The sequence below is a fragment of the Agaricus bisporus genome, assembly GCF_000300575.1.
Source record: "Agaricus bisporus var. bisporus H97 unplaced genomic scaffold AGABI2scaffold_14, whole genome shotgun sequence".
NCBI classification, from domain to species: Eukaryota; Fungi; Basidiomycota; class Agaricomycetes; order Agaricales; family Agaricaceae; genus Agaricus; species Agaricus bisporus.
The window spans coordinates 482414-500635 of NW_006267349.1; the positions used below are offsets into that span (position 1 = coordinate 482414).

The 18222-nt window shown below is 47.0% G+C and overlaps 6 protein-coding genes across 6 annotated transcripts; 3 read left to right on the forward strand and 3 right to left on the reverse strand.

Annotated features, from left to right (window-relative positions):
- Nucleotides 1-405: 405 nt before the first annotated feature.
- Nucleotides 406-3520, reverse strand: AGABI2DRAFT_181299 (hypothetical protein; the record flags this gene model as incomplete). Its single annotated transcript, XM_006456781.1, has 5 exons — nt 406-1853; nt 1905-2331; nt 2386-2712; nt 2763-2975; nt 3052-3520. The coding sequence occupies 5 exons, from the start codon at nt 3518-3520 to the stop codon at nt 482-484; spliced, it is 2808 nt and encodes a 935-aa protein (XP_006456844.1). The 3' UTR covers nt 406-481.
- Nucleotides 3521-3682: 162 nt separating this feature from the next.
- AGABI2DRAFT_195829 (hypothetical protein) lies at nt 3683-4086 on the forward strand. The gene is made up of 2 exons (XM_006456782.1): nt 3683-3765; nt 3814-4086. Exons 1-2 carry the CDS (start codon nt 3752-3754, stop codon nt 3995-3997), a joined length of 198 nt encoding a protein of 65 aa, XP_006456845.1. The 5' UTR covers nt 3683-3751; the 3' UTR covers nt 3998-4086.
- Nucleotides 4087-5022: 936 nt separating this feature from the next.
- AGABI2DRAFT_229029 (hypothetical protein) lies at nt 5023-9035 on the reverse strand (the record flags this gene model as incomplete). The annotated part of the gene is made up of 4 exons (XM_006456783.1): nt 5023-6286; nt 6340-8705; nt 8761-8811; nt 8864-9035. 4 exons carry the CDS (start codon nt 9033-9035, stop codon nt 5306-5308), a joined length of 3570 nt encoding a protein of 1189 aa, XP_006456846.1. The 3' UTR covers nt 5023-5305.
- A 2102-nt stretch (nt 9036-11137) lies between these two features.
- Nucleotides 11138-13523, forward strand: AGABI2DRAFT_195831 (delta-1-pyrroline-5-carboxylate dehydrogenase). Its single transcript, XM_006456784.1, has 11 exons — nt 11138-11214; nt 11266-11373; nt 11433-11711; nt 11767-11852; nt 11907-11992; nt 12043-12408; nt 12458-12599; nt 12652-12734; nt 12783-12883; nt 12933-13015; nt 13069-13523. The coding sequence occupies exons 1-11, from the start codon at nt 11158-11160 to the stop codon at nt 13316-13318; spliced, it is 1641 nt and encodes a 546-aa protein (XP_006456847.1). The 5' UTR covers nt 11138-11157; the 3' UTR covers nt 13319-13523.
- On the forward strand, nt 13512-16345 carry AGABI2DRAFT_195832 (hypothetical protein). The gene is made up of 9 exons (XM_006456785.1): nt 13512-13794; nt 13872-13951; nt 14011-14178; nt 14240-15115; nt 15170-15350; nt 15403-15864; nt 15919-16048; nt 16101-16203; nt 16256-16345. Exons 1-9 carry the CDS (start codon nt 13566-13568, stop codon nt 16331-16333), a joined length of 2307 nt encoding a protein of 768 aa, XP_006456848.1. The 5' UTR covers nt 13512-13565; the 3' UTR covers nt 16334-16345.
- Nucleotides 16314-18207, reverse strand: AGABI2DRAFT_229038 (hypothetical protein). Its single transcript, XM_006456786.1, has 6 exons — nt 17975-18207; nt 17846-17918; nt 17381-17784; nt 16999-17319; nt 16883-16940; nt 16314-16820 (listed from the first exon to the last, which is right to left on the reverse strand). Exons 1-6 carry the CDS (start codon nt 18167-18169, stop codon nt 16756-16758), a joined length of 1116 nt encoding a protein of 371 aa, XP_006456849.1. The 5' UTR covers nt 18170-18207; the 3' UTR covers nt 16314-16755.
- Nucleotides 18208-18222: the final 15 nt, after the last annotated feature.

Sequence of the window (18222 nt, forward strand, 5' to 3'; positions counted from 1 at the left end):
GGCCTTGTCTAGGCCAGCTCTATCTTCACTGTTTCGCGAAGGTACATCTGAGGCTCGCAACTTAGAATTTTATTTGCTGCTATTTGCACCCGGCTAGTTGCAAACCTAATTGTTTATCTTATCACTGGTTCGCTGGCTTGCGTCAAGTTTTCTTTTTGTTTTGTGCGCTGGATTACACATAAAGACAATTACAAGGAAATACATTTTCGATCTAGGCAAAGTGGCGACAAACTCCGAATGTGATAGTTCATGATTGATTTTCGTAGACTATTTTTACAAGTCCTCATTGAAAGACACTGACTCGGCATCCTCTCTTGTTTTAATTGAACCGGTACCAGAAGTGAGATCTTAAGAGTTGAGTCTTTCCCTATATCTCCTTCCCCCATCGAATATCACAAAACATTTGTACAAAACCTTTTCTTCACTTTTTCAACTCGAGTCATCATGCCGAAAAGGCGACAGAGAGCCCAAACTACAGAAATTAAGATTCGATATGAACAGTGATGAGCCCGTTTCCTTCCCCTTCCTGGTCTCTGTCCAATCCAACACGTCCGTCAGCAGGCTTGTCTTTGACACGTTGACCTAAACCCTTCCTAGTCGTTGCTGCCCAATTATACGACTCAGACACCCAGTAAGGTTTCATCTGTTTGACTGCATCGAGGAATTTGCCCTCGCGAGGATGCTCCGACAAGATATCCCTTTCCGCCAAAAGGGCAGAGTAAATATCACTGTCACCACCGATGACATTATAACTTTCATTTGAACACCCATCGATAGATATCTCGTAACGCGGATATTTCTCTTTTTTATCCCAGAGATTCTCGGAGTAGGGAGGTGAAACCTCGACAAGGTTATCCCCGCATTTCTTCTCGTCGGAGAGTCCGAGCTGCATTGCGATGGTAATGTATGGTCTTTCTTTACCTTTAGTGAAGAATTTATGCTTCTTCTGCATATCAGTGTGGATTGTTTGTTTCGCCTTTTTGTTCTTTACTTGGATAAAGATGGCGGTCATACTCCATCGGTCAGGATTGCCGTCGCCACGAATCCAGACTGGTATAATGAAGTCTACATTGGGGATTGTCTCATCACCTCCAATTGCTGCGCCCCTCGTAAAGAGCAGATAGGCAGCAGTATCGGTCATGGTCGACTTGTCGCCTGCCTTGACGAATTGCGTGAAGTGGACATAAGCATTTTCAAACACTTTTTTGAGGGGCTCCCCTTTCGTATTTCGCGGTTGTGCGTCCAGAACTTTGTCGACGTGGTCCTCCGCAACGAGAGCACGGAAGAAATCCACTACGGGAACCATTTGGCTAAACGAGACAGTTTCAGGGAGATCCTCAGCAGAAAGTTTCTTCACGATCGAGATGTCGTGGGCCAGCGTAAAGAGCATCCTCGCGACCAAATTCTCTTTCACTCCCCGATCGATTAGTCCTTGCTGGATCCACGCAGAGACTGCCAATGGTATATGATTCTTGTACTCCCTTATTATCGCGGTAATGCTACCTATTCCCTCTGCAAGGGATTGAAAGTATGCAAACATCGTTCGGGCAGCGACTTCCGCTAGAAAAGGTTCAGATGGGTATCCCCCGCGGAGATATTGCCGATGCTTCGGAACCGAATACACGGTACACATAGCGCTGGCGACAAGCAGTCCTTCAAGAAAAACGGCTTCATCTCGGTTATCTTTGAGGGTGAAATCGACGCGTGCCGCAAGAAGAGGAATAAGCTCATTGAATACGGGAGTCCTATATTGCTTTCTGTTTCCATCCTCGAACCGGAATTTAAGTTTAGACATGGCGAGCCTGACCACCTGGAGTTCCGTGGCATTCAGACTTTCGAAGAGTGCCCAAAACCTAGAACATGCAGTTAATGCTAGACCCAAAGGATAGATAAAGGATAGTTACATGGGACGGCCGAATCGCGCCATGAACCCCAAAGAACAAATCTCGTCACCGGAGTGCGATCCTTCGGTCACAATCGTAGGCGCCTTCCATACGTCAAAAGGAAGCTCGACAAACGGCGCATATATATTATCATTGCTTTCCTTGGATGTAGATGCCAAGAGGCGAGCCGACCAGAAACTACGCGCACTGGGGGAAGTCTCAGACAGTCTTGAGTAGGCCGAAAGAAAGAGAGCAAAAACAGGCACGTCGAGCATGTACGTGAAAGCTTTGCATAGGCATTGATACGCTGTCCACCTCGGTTCTTCCTTCTCTCGTGTTACCGTGAATGCAGTGAGATGCTGTGCTTCGTCAAAGTAGAAGAGTATCCTAGGATCTCCATCGGTCGTGGGCTTGATCTTTTCTGCTATTGCACTGACCAAACTTTTCACTGCATAGGATGGTCAACGGTAAATGTTTTCTTGCTACCAAAAAACCAACACACCACGTGCTTGAAGATCGATGAAGCGAATTGTTTCGTCCAAAATGTCTTCAAAGCCTTCCAGAGGGGACGGGTCGGTCGCATGATCGAACATCTCATTGCGATGAATAGTACGACGAGCACTAAGGTGTTTCCGCCACTCAGCCGCGATATTTTCAATTTGATGGCCTGAATTTTTGTAATCGTCGATCCATTTATCAGCGATGACAAGCACTTTCAGTAATAACAGCAGATATGACAGTTGTGCATGAAGAGCCGACGTAAAATGACCATGCTTGCAGAAAAAATCAAGAAGCGCCTTGCCGTTAGCAGTATCGCCAAGCGGAAACTCTTAAACAAGAGGTCTTAGCCAGCAGCCTATATCAACAGAACTAGTGCACCTTGGTTTTCTGCCAGGGGTCTCAGGATGATTGGAATTGTGAAGACTGATTCGGCGAGCTTGTCCACTAAGCGAGATTTTCCTGTGCCCGATCCTTGGATAATTGAGCAAAAATTTGTGTAAGGCATGCCCAAGGACTCGCGGTACATAGAGGATACAGCTTGTTGCAATAGCTTGTCACTCTCACCCACATAGTCCGTCTCCCATGCTCTTTCTACAGAAAGTGGGACAGCTGACGCGAGCACTCAGTTCGTTCGTTTGGCATGGAGACCAGAGTTCTAGTGACTGACCAGATCCTTTGTTGGATTCTATCTTGCGAAGTTTCTCGTCTTCCTTGATAACTGTCAAGGATGTGAGTGAGAAAAGATTGATCCATAAGATGGAAGACCAACTGTAGTTGATTAGTTGTCGTATCGCGATATCTTCCAGAATCTCTTCCTCATCACTGGATTCATCGCTTTCTTGTCTTATAACGCGGGGTTGCAGCAGAGTACGAAAAGAGGTGATGTAATTGATCCCTGGCAGCTTTAAGTCTTGCCTACCAGTAATCAAAAAGGAGAGTTTCCGGAATGACGGCACGAGAAACTTTTCCTGTTCATCTATGGGTGCCCTCACTACAGACAGACGCAAGAACTTCCGTACGTTCTTCCTATCCGCCCTGGCTTCGCAAAATATTTCTTTAGCCTTTAGGATCAGGCGATCACGCTCCTCTGGCCGTCCATATGGATCCTGTGAGGCTGAATCGGGAATTTTGGACATTGTGCCGGCCAAGATATGAGAAATAGGAATTGATTTTGACTTGAGAGAAAAGAAGAGGAACTGGAAGCTCTCGAGGTTGTTGGGGCATTGTTTGCACAAAGCGGAGATGCCGTCAATCCGCACGTGGTCCAGGAGGGATTTTTGAACAGAAATCCCCCAGTGCCCGTGTGCCCTTCCTAGTCTGAGCTTTGGATTGTCTACTTCGTTCACGGCATTGAGGCACGTATCGATATGCAACGTAACAGGTGATCGAGGAGTTCGAGGAATGACAAACACCGATTGATATTCGATAGAAACTCCCACTATATCAAAGAAATCCTGATGTCCGTTGAGGCCGACATATGTGCGGAAGGGTACTACAAGCATCTGGCTCCCTCCGTTATCATAACTCGGGACGACGGTTCGACGCCCAGATCAAAATGTCCCCAATATGCTGGAAAAGACAGCAAACCAGAAGCAGACTGGGCCTGCCTCTGACTACATATGACTGACGCGAAGACTGTCCTTTCTTCCGCGGATTACATACTCATTAACACAGTTGTTTTTCGCTACTGGAGGAATGAGGATCCGCGGCTGGGGATCTGGGTCTAATGCCTGATCCTATTCATAAGGTAAGTATTTCTTACCGTCGGCCTGTCCGATACATAACACCCAAATAAATTGTTTTATAGTTCACCCCGTCCCACCCGAACCGGATCTCTACGAAAACCTCACGGGCCAACTCATTCAGCAATGTGCAGGCTTTGAAGGAGGTAAACTTATGCTCGCTTTCAAGTTTTCCCCGCACTCTACATGGCTTACGAGCAACAGGGGATTAGAAATCAGGAACTTTGCAAAATATTGACCTGCTGCGATACTACGCCGGCGAATGGGAACGTTACACCACTAGTGTCCATTGACTTAACCGTTTATTCAATTATGTTAACCGGTACTGGATTAAACGCGAGCGTGATGAAGGAAGAAAGCACATATATCAAGTTGGCAGGGTATGTCTTTCCTCCGATCGCAATGTCGCCAGATGTCATGTTAGACGCTCTCGTCCAGTGGAAAACGTACTAATGTTCACATATCCAACAAGATAACCACCAACTGACCAATGCCGTCCTTCGACTGATAGCCGAACAAGGAATGCCTCGACGTCTACCGCGAACAATTTGAAACTGCATTCCTTCAAGCAACGCAAACCTATTACACAGCTGAATCGGAAACCTTCCTTGCAGAAAACCCTGTCTTCGATTACTTGAAGAAAGAAGGCAGAGGAACACCAAAGGGAAGAGGAATTTCGTGTTGAGCGTTATCAACATGCCAAAACGCGAAAAGATCTGGTTTAGAAGTGTGAACATGTACTCATTCGCGCACACTCTAAGGTGATGGGGGAGAGTTTCCAATATCTACTTGATTCCGAGGAAGGCAAGGACCTCCAACGTATGTATGCTCCTTTCACGTATCCCTGAGGGCCTCGAACCACTCCTCAAGAGGTTTGATACGCGCCTCAGCGAGCCGGCTTAACTGCCGTTTCGAAACTTGTTGGCGAGGGTGGCACGAATGCGAATTCGATTGATCCCAGCTTACGTGGATGGTTTAATTGAGGTCCATCGTAAGAACTCGGAGACTGTGCAGAGGCGTTTCAGAGGAGATGCAAAGTTTGCTGCGAGGTTAGAAGGGTGCTTTGAGCCATCAGTCTGAAGATTGCCGGAACTTCCTTAAACTACGAAGGGATAGACTGCGGTTTCCAATCAGTATGTATGTTAGCTATAGCTGAGTATGTAGCGACTTCAACATAATTCAAGCCGTTCTTTTTCCCAGTGTTTTACATACACTCTTATGCGTCATCCAGTCCACCAACTGACAATCCTTTGAACAGTACTTCACAGATTGGCAAGCACTGCAATTGGAAAGTTTCGTCCCCGTTTTACCACAATTCTGGCACCCATTACTACTCCGCGGCGTGGCAGTAGAGGTATCATCCCTGCTCTTGAGCGCCGTTTTTAAACCTTGCTCTGTTACATCTTCCAAATAAGTAACAGGAAATATGGGTGCGAGAGCTATACAGGTCGCATGAGGTACTAATGCTTTCCATCGACTGTTCTCTCCGAAGGCTCCAAGGTTTTTACCCTTCCCGCAGGAACATATGGGATTTTTTCCCCGTTCAGAGGAAAGCGGTATGCGCTCTTGTTGAAGATACTCGCATGTCGGTAGGTGTTGCCATTGACGACAGCGCTCAGCAAATACCGGAAGAGCCTGATACCAGAGGCAAACTTCATCTACATCCACGGAGATAGTAGAAAAGGCTGTTCCACGCAGACAGTGCGCGACGAAAGCCTTGATTGAGGGTTCCATTATGATAATCACGGCATCTCCCACGACAGTAGCCGATGACAAGTCAAAACGGATGGATGATAAGAACACAATAGCAAAGGGTTCTGAAGCGGCAGAATCCATAAGGAAGTGAACTTTGGTTTTATCCCGGACGTGTAGGAGGAAGGCATTGCCGATGGACATTTTAAAATTCATCATAGGCCCGTATTCTTCATTAGATGCATCGGACTGCTGCAAACGTCGCTCATGGTGGGAAAGGCTCATCCCCAAATGGGTAGATACCCATTTCCCGTCTCCCGAAATCGCGACTGTAGGAAGATGATCGATTTTCATGTACGGCGCGTTCCAGCAAATGGGTCCGAGACGACTAGCCTCAGAACACTGCGTTACTGGGAAGGGTTGTAAAGTTACTTGGGAGAAGGGAGAATCACGAGAAGGTAGTTCAACCTAAGCGAATATAAGTGGCACAATCTTTTTTGAAGTATTATCGATTGACTAACCTCGATGTAGGATGACTTCCTGGCAATCCGAGTTTTTGAACGAGACCCATCCACGGCAACGGGGTAAAGCAATGAATAACGATCCAGCTTGCCAACGATGACCTCCATGCAGAACGGAGTCATTTGCTTCACCTGTACGGATGCCTTGTTCATCAGGGCCTCCTTGGCACGGGGTGCTGTGATATCAAGTCTCTTGCACATGAGTTCTCGACCAGCTGTGTTTCCAAAGGAAATCGTTGTCAACCCCAGACTGGCATTGTCGTGAGGTCGAGGTGAGTTTATAGATACCATTTTCTGCAGCTCTCCTTCATTATCCGGACGCTCGGTACAAATGAAGACGTGATTTCGATCTGAAACTCTGGTCGAATAGAGACGCAATTCAAGCCCCAATTTACTCATGAACCTAGCAGAATCGGAACCAGTGCTTTTAATACAGAGTCCAACGGTAGTCCCATTCGAATCCTGGGCCAGAATCCAAGAAGGAACGAAGAAGCTGACTATGAGTAGTGAACTTCCAGCCAAACCTTGATCGTCTTCGACAATGACCTTTTTGCTTGGGTTCGTTGAAGAGTCGATGATATCACCAAAGATTGGACGAATAGAACTATGAAGGTTATGCCATAGCATGTTGCAAAATGTTTCACATTCGAGAATGGGATGACCAACTTCGTCTTCGTCCATATCTTCGAGTACCTTTAACGCGGAACGAGGTACCTTGAGAACAACGCAGACAACGGGCGGGACTGTTCCCCAAGTCTCGAATACGCCTGTTTTCGTTTGATATTCTCTAGCAACGTATCCTGGGAAGAAATTAGATTCAGAATAGACATCCCACAAATGAAGTTCGGCGAAGAGATTCTGGAAATTGTTGGAACCGACAAGCAACTCTCTGCTCGCCAAAACTAGGTCGATGAAATGGCTGATAGCTTTCTGCCAATTAACCTCCATGGTATCAAGCGAGCGTATGACCTTGATGAAGCGTACGAAAGATTGCCTGTGATAATGGGGATTTTGTATTGATAGTAGGTTTACGTCTCCAACAGCCAGTCTGCTAAACCTGGAACCTATATTCTCGCTCTCAAACATCTTGAGATAAACAGACAGCAACTTGTCGGCTAGATCCTTGGGTTCAAGTCGAACTTCATGATTTCGCTGCGACATATTCCCATTCCATCTCACATGAGTGTAGTCAGAAAACCTCCAAGAAACACGTTCGTAATGACGTCCCGACATTTTTCCAGCTATAACTTCTGAAAAAAATGCGGCCTCGCTGCCATTTCTGAACGTCAACCCGGAAGAGTAACATATGGGCGTGATACCAAGGAAAAGCATAAGAGACGGGAAATCGGAGAGAGCGCGTTCTTCGAGAGCACTCCTTTTTGTCGGATGGTCTTTATACGAGAGTAGTGAATTGGTGTTAAGGATCGCGCGAGGGCTCTTCTGGAGTAGAGGAACGGCAGCGATAAGAACATTCAGCAGGCCAAGATGGTCGGACAAGTTGGAAGTATCAATAACATCGAAGAATGTCGGGAGCAACGTGTCATTGAAGAGGAATTTTTTGCCTCCCCAAGCCGAAGAATAAACAGTGGGAGTGAAGTCACCGGTCTGGCACAATTGCAAGCTTTCGCAAAAAGCGAGCGCGTCTCCAACCACCAACCGAATGATAAGTTCGGGTGGTTGATTGAATGCCCTCACCCTCTGAAAAAGCGCCTTGGCCCACCGTGAAAATTGAGCGCGGCAGGCATCCCACACTGCGCGTTCAGTCTTCGCGGGAGTTGATATCGGGCCATCGGTAAAAGAATGTTTGGCTTGAGTAAGTGCAAGATGGAACGATGAGCAGAGGTCGGTCCCATAATGAAGCTGGAACCGGCGTCCGCTCACAGAGAACAAAAACGTGGGATTAATTTGCGTAGGCGTGTTTGAGCCAACAGTGGGGTTGGTAATTCCAGTATTCCAGTACTTTGTGTAGGTCTTGAATGATGTGAACTGAAAACTTATAGGAGCCGCGGATGGAATGGCCGAGGCGTCGGCTCCTGCCACGGCCTTTTGCTTCATCTCTGATAGAAACATTTGCTTCAGCTGCTTTTGCTTCGCGTTCGACAAGACGATTGTCTCTTCGTAGGACTTCCAGTGTCGCCTGGCTTCATCTAAGGTATCCTGGGTAGCGAACTTAAGAAAATTACCATAGGGAGAGTTGTCCCAGGTGGAGAAATCCGCAGCATATTCAACGAGCTTCTTGCATTGCTTGCTCAAAAGAGAGGCGGTCTGCTTGTCAAGAAAAAGGTCGTAGAAGATACTCCAGTATTGTAAGAGCCGATCGTCTTCAACACTGTCGTACATAAGGGTGAAAAGGAGAGCATTCCGTGCTGTAACGGTCAAGTCAGAGCGAGGGACATTATCTCGGATGGAATGAGCGGTCACCGATGATCGCAGGTTCCCAGTCACAACAAGTAAAGTCCATTGAGCGAGTTGCTGGCATAATGATGAGGTCACGAAGGCATCAAAGGATCGGGACGGTACTTACGAATGCCATGGTCGGTGGTGATGGTGTACAAGATGTGCCGTGGATCTCCGCATCCAAGAAGAAGGATCGTTGCGGCGCCTTCAGGTGGTAAATGATCTGTTAAGGAAACGGGAGGAGTGTTTCCGATGGGGTAGAAAAATGATTTTTTTGGCCAAAAGGTTGGGTGGGACATGACAACCAAGCGAAAGAAGGTCCCTCCCACAAGCCTCATATTTATAAGTAGAATTCAGCGCTCCGAAAAGGACGGCCTCTTCTCTCTACTCGGAAGCAGTTCCTCGTTTTCGAAAACTTGGCAACGAGCCGCACTGTAAACGTAATAGCCATCGGCGGCTGCTTGGTTCTTGCGAAATTAGGTTAATACTCATTATATTCGTGTTTTCCCAGAAATCACTGTTGTCGCCTCAGACTTGCTTCCCTATGAATTTGAATTTCGTTGCAGAATAGAGGCACAAGCCGCTCTTCAAGCATCAGTATGGTAGGAGTATACTTGATACAATTCCAATACGAAACTTCTCTACCGCAAGCGAAGGGGGCACCTAGAAACCGACTATGAACAGTTTCCTTCAAGCTATTCGCCCACTGGATCATGACCTGTCTGCCCCAGTCAGCGGAGAATCACTCATAACTCGATCAATGAATAATTGATAACTTACCTTGTGGCCAATCATCATTGAGTATCACAAAATCGAGGGAAAGAACGATCCTAAGGAAACGGAGCATCCTTGTTAGTACAGATCTTCAGCTTTCCAATATACTTTGGCAACCGTTATCACGATCTCGAAATCTTCGAATTAGGGCAAAACAACATGTCAGCCAGGCTTTGGGGTTCGAAACGAATTTTCCGGTGAGTACATCGCAAAAACTTCCAGGGAAATGGCGATGCGCTGATGGCGCTATAAACAGACCCTCGTGACCATTTCGGAACGTCAGACTAAGTATGGAGGAACACCAAGAAGAAGCGCAGCGGATATGAATCAGCGTTCGATCTTCCATATCAGCCATTTTGAGAAGTCTTCTAACAAACTGAGGAAGTCGCGTGAAGGGTTTCCTTTGAAGCAATGGGACAGTGACAGCAACAAGGGCATTAACAAAAGGCCACGTAGTTGGGCAAGTTGGAAGTGACCACGACCCGAAAGATATCGGCAACTTTGATAAGCAAAAATGTAGGGAAATTTTTTGGTTCGCCGGCCTAAAAATAGTCGGTATGTATCAGTTAACGGGTTGCAACCCTTCTGGGGCAACTAAGCGAACGATAACCTACGATAGCTGGATATCCTGACCCTTTCGTGAAATGCCTTTTCCCTCCGCGAACGGCACACCAAAGACAAAACTCATACTTCGTATTCAATCTTCGCGAGGTCATACATGGGACCGGCATCGACCACATGTCTCATTTGAGTGAAGGCGATATGAAATGATGAGCAAAGGCCAGTATGAGGATAAAGATGAAGATAATAACCGTTCATCGAGAACAGAAAGGTAGAATCGAGTGGCCGCGCCAAAGTCGATACCGGGATCGGTAATTCCAGGGGCCTAACACTTGCTGTACGTCTTGTACTTGGAGAAAGGAGCGCTGATGAAGAAACAGAAAAGGTGTTACAAGGAGCCCCCGGTACAGCTTTCCTGTTCATTCTATCGACAATTGTTTCAACTGCCTCTACATGACAGCCGATAGGCCAATGGTCTCTTCAGAGACCACGAGGAATGTCAAATGATTTGTCTGTTGTCACCGAAGTCCATGGTCGACTGCCGCGATTGTACTAGTTTACGAGACATTCCGCATCCGAGAAGATTATCGCGTCATCACCGGGAGGTAAAGGGTCTTGTGAGAGTGACGGGTGGGTGTTATCGATGGATAGAAATCGATTTCTTCGGGCCGCAGAGTTGTATGAGGCGTGGAAGACAGGAGGGTGAAAAGCGGCGTCTGTGCGCAGCAGTGAGGCTCATAGTTTGACCGAAGAAGCGTCCCTTCAAGGGGCAGATTTGAACCAAAGGAGTGTCTTCTTGCTAGGGTTTTCATGGCAGTAAACACGCGCTCCATGCCGGAGGTAGTTGAACGGAATAATGGAGCGTGAATGGAGCTCGAGATATGGAATCCAAGTCCGTGAGGCTTCCATCAATGAACTAGAATCGTCGCCGAGTTCCTTAAAACATGTCTGGTCCGAAGTTTTTTGGGGATATGATGATCCTTCCGGAATATAATTTATCTACCCCGGAAGCATGCGTGCCATGAGGAGCTAGGTAGATTATAAAACTAGACATTCCACCATATCCGATCTTTCCTTATCTCCATCATGGCCACTGCTCAACTCGCAACTTTCAAGATCCCCCCTGTGTCCAATGAACCCATGGTGCGCGACGCGTTCATGTCTTGTTCCTTGCCATGCTCATCGCTCCGATAGCTATCCTATGCCCCCGGCTCGCCGGAGAGAGCGGGTCTGCAAGCAGCATTGGCAGAAATGCAAAGCCAGCTACCCTTTGAGGTTCCTTGTATCATCAATGGCCAAGAGGTCTGCGATTGCACAAACTGCTTTCACTCGCGTCGTTGACCTTTATCGTCGTGAAACAGGTGAGAACGAACAACATCCAGAAACAGCCTATGCCACACGACCATGCTCGCCACCTGTGTACTTTCCACGAAGGATCACCAGAACTGGTCGAAAAGGCTATCGCTGGCGCTCTTCAAGCCAAAGACGCTTGGGAAACCATGCCATGGAACGATCGTGCTGCGATTTTCCTCAAGGCCGCCGATCTCGCAAGTGGAAAGTATCGTTACAAGCTCATGGCGGCGACTATGCTCGGCCAAGGCAAAAATACATGGCAGGCGGAGATAGACGCTGCGGCGGAGGTTAGCCCCTATCTTTCCAATTTAAGCTCGAATCATTTGGTGATGTTTGCTTCAGTTGGCGGACTTCTTCCGCTTCGGAGTCTCTTACGTAGAGGAACTATACGCCCAACAGCCGCCGAAGAATGCTCCCGGGTGTTGGAAGTAAGTCTTACCCCACTACCATCCACGACTATGGGCGCTGAGCTCTCCCTTTAGCCGTACCGAGTATCGCCCGCTTGAAGGGTTCGTCCTTGCTGTTTCGCCCTTCAACTTTACCGCTATTGGTGGGAATCTACCCGGATGTATGTATAGGTCAACTTCAACGTGTTTTTGGTCCTCATCGTTTGAATAGCTCCCGCACTTGTTGGAAATGTCGTCGTATGGAAGCCTGCTCCAGCCGCGACTTATTCCAACTACCTCGTCTTCAAGATTCTTGCGGAGGCCGGCGTTCCCCCCGGTGTCATTCAATTTATTCCCGGAGGAGCTGAAATAGTACAAGCTGCCATCCAGAGCCCTAACTTTGCTTCGCTTCACTTCACTGGCAGTACCAACGTCTTCAAATCGCTCTGGAAGGATATCTCCTCGAATCTAGACAAGTATAAGGTCTACCCCAGAATCGTCGGAGAGACCGGTGGGAAGAACTGGCACGTCATTCACAAGTCTGCGGAAGTGAGAAATGCTGTGCTGCAGAGTGTTCGAGGAGCATTCGAATATCAAGGTCGGGTAATATGTTCATTCATGTTGACGTTGTGCTGACAGTCGCTCAGGTCAAAAGTGCTCCGCCCTCTCGCGTCTCTACGTGTCCAGATCAGTCTGGGAAAACGGTTTCAAGACACAGTACCTCGAGGAAATTGCCAAGATCAAGGTTGGCCCTTGTCTCGACTGGAACAACTACATGGGACCTGTTATGTACGTGCGATACTTATTTGTTATAACTCTTGGCTGATGTTGGGGGTTGCAGTGGCCGTCGAGCATATGATAATATCACCGGTTTTATCAAGAAGGCGAAGGAAGAGGGAGGAGAGGTGTTGATTGGTGGATCAGGTATGGCGCACGTTTTTGTGGTTGTCAATCTACTAACCGTTTGTCAAGGTGATGACTCCAAGGGATTCTTCATTCAACCAACTGTCATTCTTACCAAGGATCCTCGATCTACTACCATGGTTGGGGAGATCTTTGGGCCCGTCGTGACCGTATGTTTCGCTCCTTTGGTTATATGGGGGTCTTACTAAGGATCGTCAGGCCTATGTCTTCGAGGACAGTGATTACGAGAAAACGCTTGAATTGATCGACACAACTTCCATCTACGGCCTTACTGGAGCAATGTGAGTACCGAACATGTACCCTGCTTATTGTTTAGATGTTCATATCCGTATAGCTTCGCTTCTGAACGTCAAGCTTTACTTACCGCCACAAACCGTCTCCGCAATGCGGCTGGTAACATATATTACAACGAAAAGTGCACGGGAGCAGTTGTCGGCCAGCAACCGTTCGGTGGTGCCAGAGGAAGTGGCACCAACGACAAGGCCGGTAGCATCAGTATCTTCTATCGCTTTGTTAGCGCGAGGAGCATCAAGGAGAACTTTGTCGGGTTGGAAGACTTCCACTATCCCTCTAATTTGGTTTGAGAGCATGTTGACGATGGACTTTTGTTGTACAAACAGTTGTTTTAGTAATGTAGTGACATATCTCCAAATTGCTTATCAGAGAACCAGTCCGTCATCAGCGCGGAGAAGGTAGATGAAGCTCATATAAACGTATAAATAGATGTTCTCCGATAATGTAGCGTGGGACAGCCGTGGTGGCTATACAGCGTTGCGTCGCCGCCCCCGCTCATTTGAGTCACCTCCCACTCTCTCTTCCGCAACCACCACCATGGCTCAGAAAAACACCCCGTTAGCAGTCGCGTCAAGGTTCCCCAATATGCCCGGGAAAACGGCGGATTTGGACCAGACTTGGGCCTATCTTACTAGTGGCGTCGACCATATAATGACCAACATAGAGGCTGGCCTTTCTTTTGCGGACTATACGAATCTCTACACAACCGTATATAACTATTGCACATCCACGAAGATGCATTCGCGGTTGGAGATCGGCAATCGCAGTACGTGTCTCGTGTTCTTTTCCCCTTTGACGAACTTTTTCCTGTCCTGTGGCTAATTGAGGAATCTTCTCTTTTAGCTGGTGCGAACCTGGTGGGATCGGATCTTTACAACAAGCTCAGTGGCTATTTCGTTCAGCATTTTCGCGCGATGAAGGAGGTATGAACCACGTTTGTTGCTTTTCGATGTCAGTGGCTTATGAGCATTGTCACGATCAGAGATCAGAAACCTTGCAGGACGTCGACCTGCTACGATACTACGCCGCCGAGTGGGATCGTTACACTACTGGCGCCAATTACCTCAATCGCTTATTCACTTATCTTAACCGGTACTGGGTGAAGCGAGAGCGCGATGAAGGAAAGAAAGGCGTTTATCAGGTCTACACAGTATGTCTTGCCTTGAAATGGTCCGATTTCCTAGCTTCTAAATTATTCCCTGACCTTCCAGCTCGCCCTCGCTCAATGGAAAACATACTTTTTTTCACATATACAACAAGACAACTCCAAGTTGACCAATGCCGTCCTTCGACTGATATCTCAACAACGTAATGGCGAGCTAATCGATCAAGGTCTCGTCAAGAAAGTCGTCGACTCCTTCGTGTCCCTCGGACTCGACAGTTCCGATCCTAACAAGGAATGTCTCGAAGTCTATCGGGAACAATTTGAAACTGCGTTCCTGCAAGCGACAGAAAATTACTACACAGCCGAATCAGAGGCTTTCCTCGCAGAAAACTCTGTATCCGATTACTTGAAGAAAGCAGAGGAGCGCTTAAGGGAGGAAGAAGCTCGGGTCGAGCGTTATCTACACGCTAAAACACGCAAAGATCTGGTTCAGAAGTGTGAGCATGTACTCATTCGTGCACACTCTGAGTTGATGTGGGAGAGCTTCCAATCTCTACTTGATTTCGAGAAAGACGAGGATCTCCAACGTATGTATGCCCTCCTCTCACGTATCCCCGAGGGCCTCGAACCACTTCGTAAGAGGTTTGAGGCTCACGTCAAGCAAGCTGGTTTAACCTCTATCTCGAAACTTGTTGGCGAGGGTGGCGCGAATGCGGAATCGATTGATCCCAAAGCTTATGTGGATGCTCTACTTGAGGTCCATCGCAAGAATTCGGAGACTGTGCAGAGGAGTTTCAAGGGAGAGGCTGGATTTGCAGCGAGTTTGGATAAGGCTTGCCGTGAATTTGTCAATCGGAACGCTGCTACTGGGGCGTCATCTACAAAATCGCCAGAGCTTATCGCCAAGCATGCTGATATGCTTCTCCGCAAGAACAATAAGATGGCTGAGGAGGATGATCTTGAGGGTGCTCTCAATCGTGTGGTACGTGTCTTAATTGTTTCGCCTACGATTGTGTTACTGATTTGGTGATGATAGATGGTTCTCTTCAAGTATCTTGAAGACAAGGACGTTTTCCAGACATTCTACACCACTAAACTCTCGAAACGCCTTATTCACGGTGTTTCCGCATCTGACGAGAGTGAGGCCAGCATGATCTCGAAACTCAAGGAGGCTTGCGGTTTCGAATACACGAACAAGTTGCAGCGCATGTTCACCGGTACGAGCTTCCCATTTTTTATGTGTGATATTCAATGTTGATATGGTAGTAGATATGAGTTTGAGCAAGGATCTCACCGATTCTTTCAAGGAGCGTATGGCTCAGAACCACGACGATATGGAGATTGCTTTCAGCATTATGGTCCTTGGTACTAATTTCTGGCCTCTCAACCCTCCCTCACACGACTTTGTCATTCCTCAAGAGATCATTCCCACTTATGACCGATTTTCGAAATACTATCAGAGTAAACACTCTGGTCGTAAACTCACATGGTTGTGGAACTATTCCAAGAATGAATTACGCACGAACTACCTCAATCAGAAGTATATCTTGATGACGAGTTCGTATCAAACGGCCGTACTGCTTCAATACAATAGGCACGATACGTTATCTTTGGATGAACTCGTAGCCGCTACCGCGATTTCAAAGGATCTTTTGAGTCAAGTTTTGGGTTTGCTTGTTAAGGCCAAATTACTTATCAACGAGGAACAAGACCAATATGATCTGAATCCTAGTATGTCTTGCGTCGGTGTTTATATTGTTATTTCTAACTACGTCTTGTCCGAAGGTTTCAAATCCAAGAAGATCCGTGTTAATCTAAACTTGCCGATCAAGGCCGAAGTCAAGGCCGAGTCCAGTGATGTGCTTAAGGCTGTGGATGAGGATCGTAAATATGTGATTCAAGCTACCATTGTTCGGTGAGTAACTTTATGTTGGTGTTGAGATATACGAGAGTGACATTTCTTCTAGTATTATGAAGGCCCGCAAGACGATGAAGAACCAAGCACTCATTCAAGAAGTTATTTCTCAGATTACGCAACGATTTGCACCTAAGATCCCTGATATTAAGAAGGTAAATGCACTCTTTTTTTTTAGTGATGGAGCAGTGAACTAAGTATCTTTAGGCCATTGAAACTCTACTTGAGAAGGAATATATAGAACGTGTGGAGGGATCTAAGGATACCTTTGCCTACGTCGCCTGAGCTCATAATACTCGTAACGCTTTCCTGAGTAAATCTTTCTGTTTCTTTTCTTTTTTTCCCCCTCTTCTCCCTCAGACATTTCTTTTTCCTCTAATAGTAGTTCACATCCCCTGTGCGGTAAAAACTTGTTTCCCAGACGTGTGCATGATTAATGTCGCTTGCATTCTGCTCTCCCTCTTTCTCTCCCATCTAACGTACTACAACGAATTAGCATTTTCTCCTGCACTGTATATACCATTAGACACACACATCCGTCGACTAATCCCATGTAATTGTGTACTACGACTCTATGCGTGGAGTATTTTATTTAGTTGAGGGAGATGAGACGATGAAGGCTCTGGTGTGAGTTAAATCCATATCTCTCTCTCAAAGAATCGAATGGATATTTTCCGCCATCTACTCTCCCTTGGCTGTATCCTGCATCATACTGACAACCCAGCCTCAATTTCGCCGAGAAGCATGGTAGCGTCTTTGCTGCCGGTGAGAACTGTGAGAGTGTTGGATAAGAATTAAGGGTTTTTGCAGTCTAGCTGAGGTGTAAAGACGTACTAATAGGTTCTTTGGGGTGGAAGTCTACCGCTGTGACGGTGCCTTTATGACCCGGTAACTATAAGGCGAGTTTATCAGAGTCGTCCGGGTGAGTGAAGAAAACTTTTAAAACAGACCTTGTACATGATTTTACCACTTTCAACCTCCCATATACACACCATCCTGTCAGCACCTCCTACAGCCACCCGACGTCCACCATCATCTCTACTCCATGCACCACGTAATAAAGTATTTTCGAATCCTGCAGGAGCACCTTGTAGGACTCTGTGAATTCGATTTGGGGAAGGTGAGAAGGGTCTGACGTCGTGGATTATGGTTTGGGAGGAGAATGAGGGGGAGAGGAGGTAGGAACCGTTGGGGGATAGGGACAGTGAGGTTGGTGTGTCTGTGTGTCCTGATAGACTGTATACTTGTTCGTTTTTGCGAATGTCAAAGACCTATAGTAGATGAGATCAATAAACAGTAGGAGAAAAACAGAGGAAGAAGAGAAAGACGAACGTGAATTTCGTTGTCTATACCGCCAGCATATACATTCGCACCATCCGCACTCCAACAGACAGCAGTCACAGGACATCCAACTTCAAGTGTCGCAATAGGAATCTTATTCGCATCATCACCTCCTTCCCAAATCTTTACAGTACCATCATCCGAACCCGTCGCAAGAAGTTCAATACCTGAACCACTGGCCATGGTACGGTCAATACTGTTGATGATTTCTCTATGAGCGCGAATTTTTCGAAGACGTTCGCCGGTGGTTACGTCTGTTATTATAAGAGTGCGGTCTGCGGAGACGGTGTAGATGATTGGGGAGGAGAGCGACCATTGGAGGTCGAGGATAGGTGCTTTGGTGTGACTGGATAGAAGACCGTAGTTTGTGTTGGGGGAATAGGTACGCCATAGAGCTGGACAATTGTGTCACCACCGTTAGTATGAAAAGACTTCAGAGCTCCGTTGAACACGCACAGAGACTACGGTCTGCTGAACAAGCAGCAATATTTTGTCCAGAAGGATCAAAACGACAGCTTAGAATTTCTGCCTACGCGTCAAGTTGTTATGTTTTGTATAACCAACAAAAAGAACATGTTAACATACAGAGTGTGCGCCAGCAAGACTGACAATGGGTGCTTCGAGATTACTCGTTCGTTGGACTGAACGAATGAGTCCCTTGGTCCGTTCATCGCTTCCAGACGAGATTGCGATTTGGTTATTGGCGAGGGGAGGAGTTGCTCTTGCTTTTTTGATGAGGACTCCTTCTGTGGGCGGTGGTGAGGCTCCGCGTTTTGACATGTCCGAGTCTGTAGAATGCTCAAGTCTTTCGGAGATCAGGGCGACACGAAAGG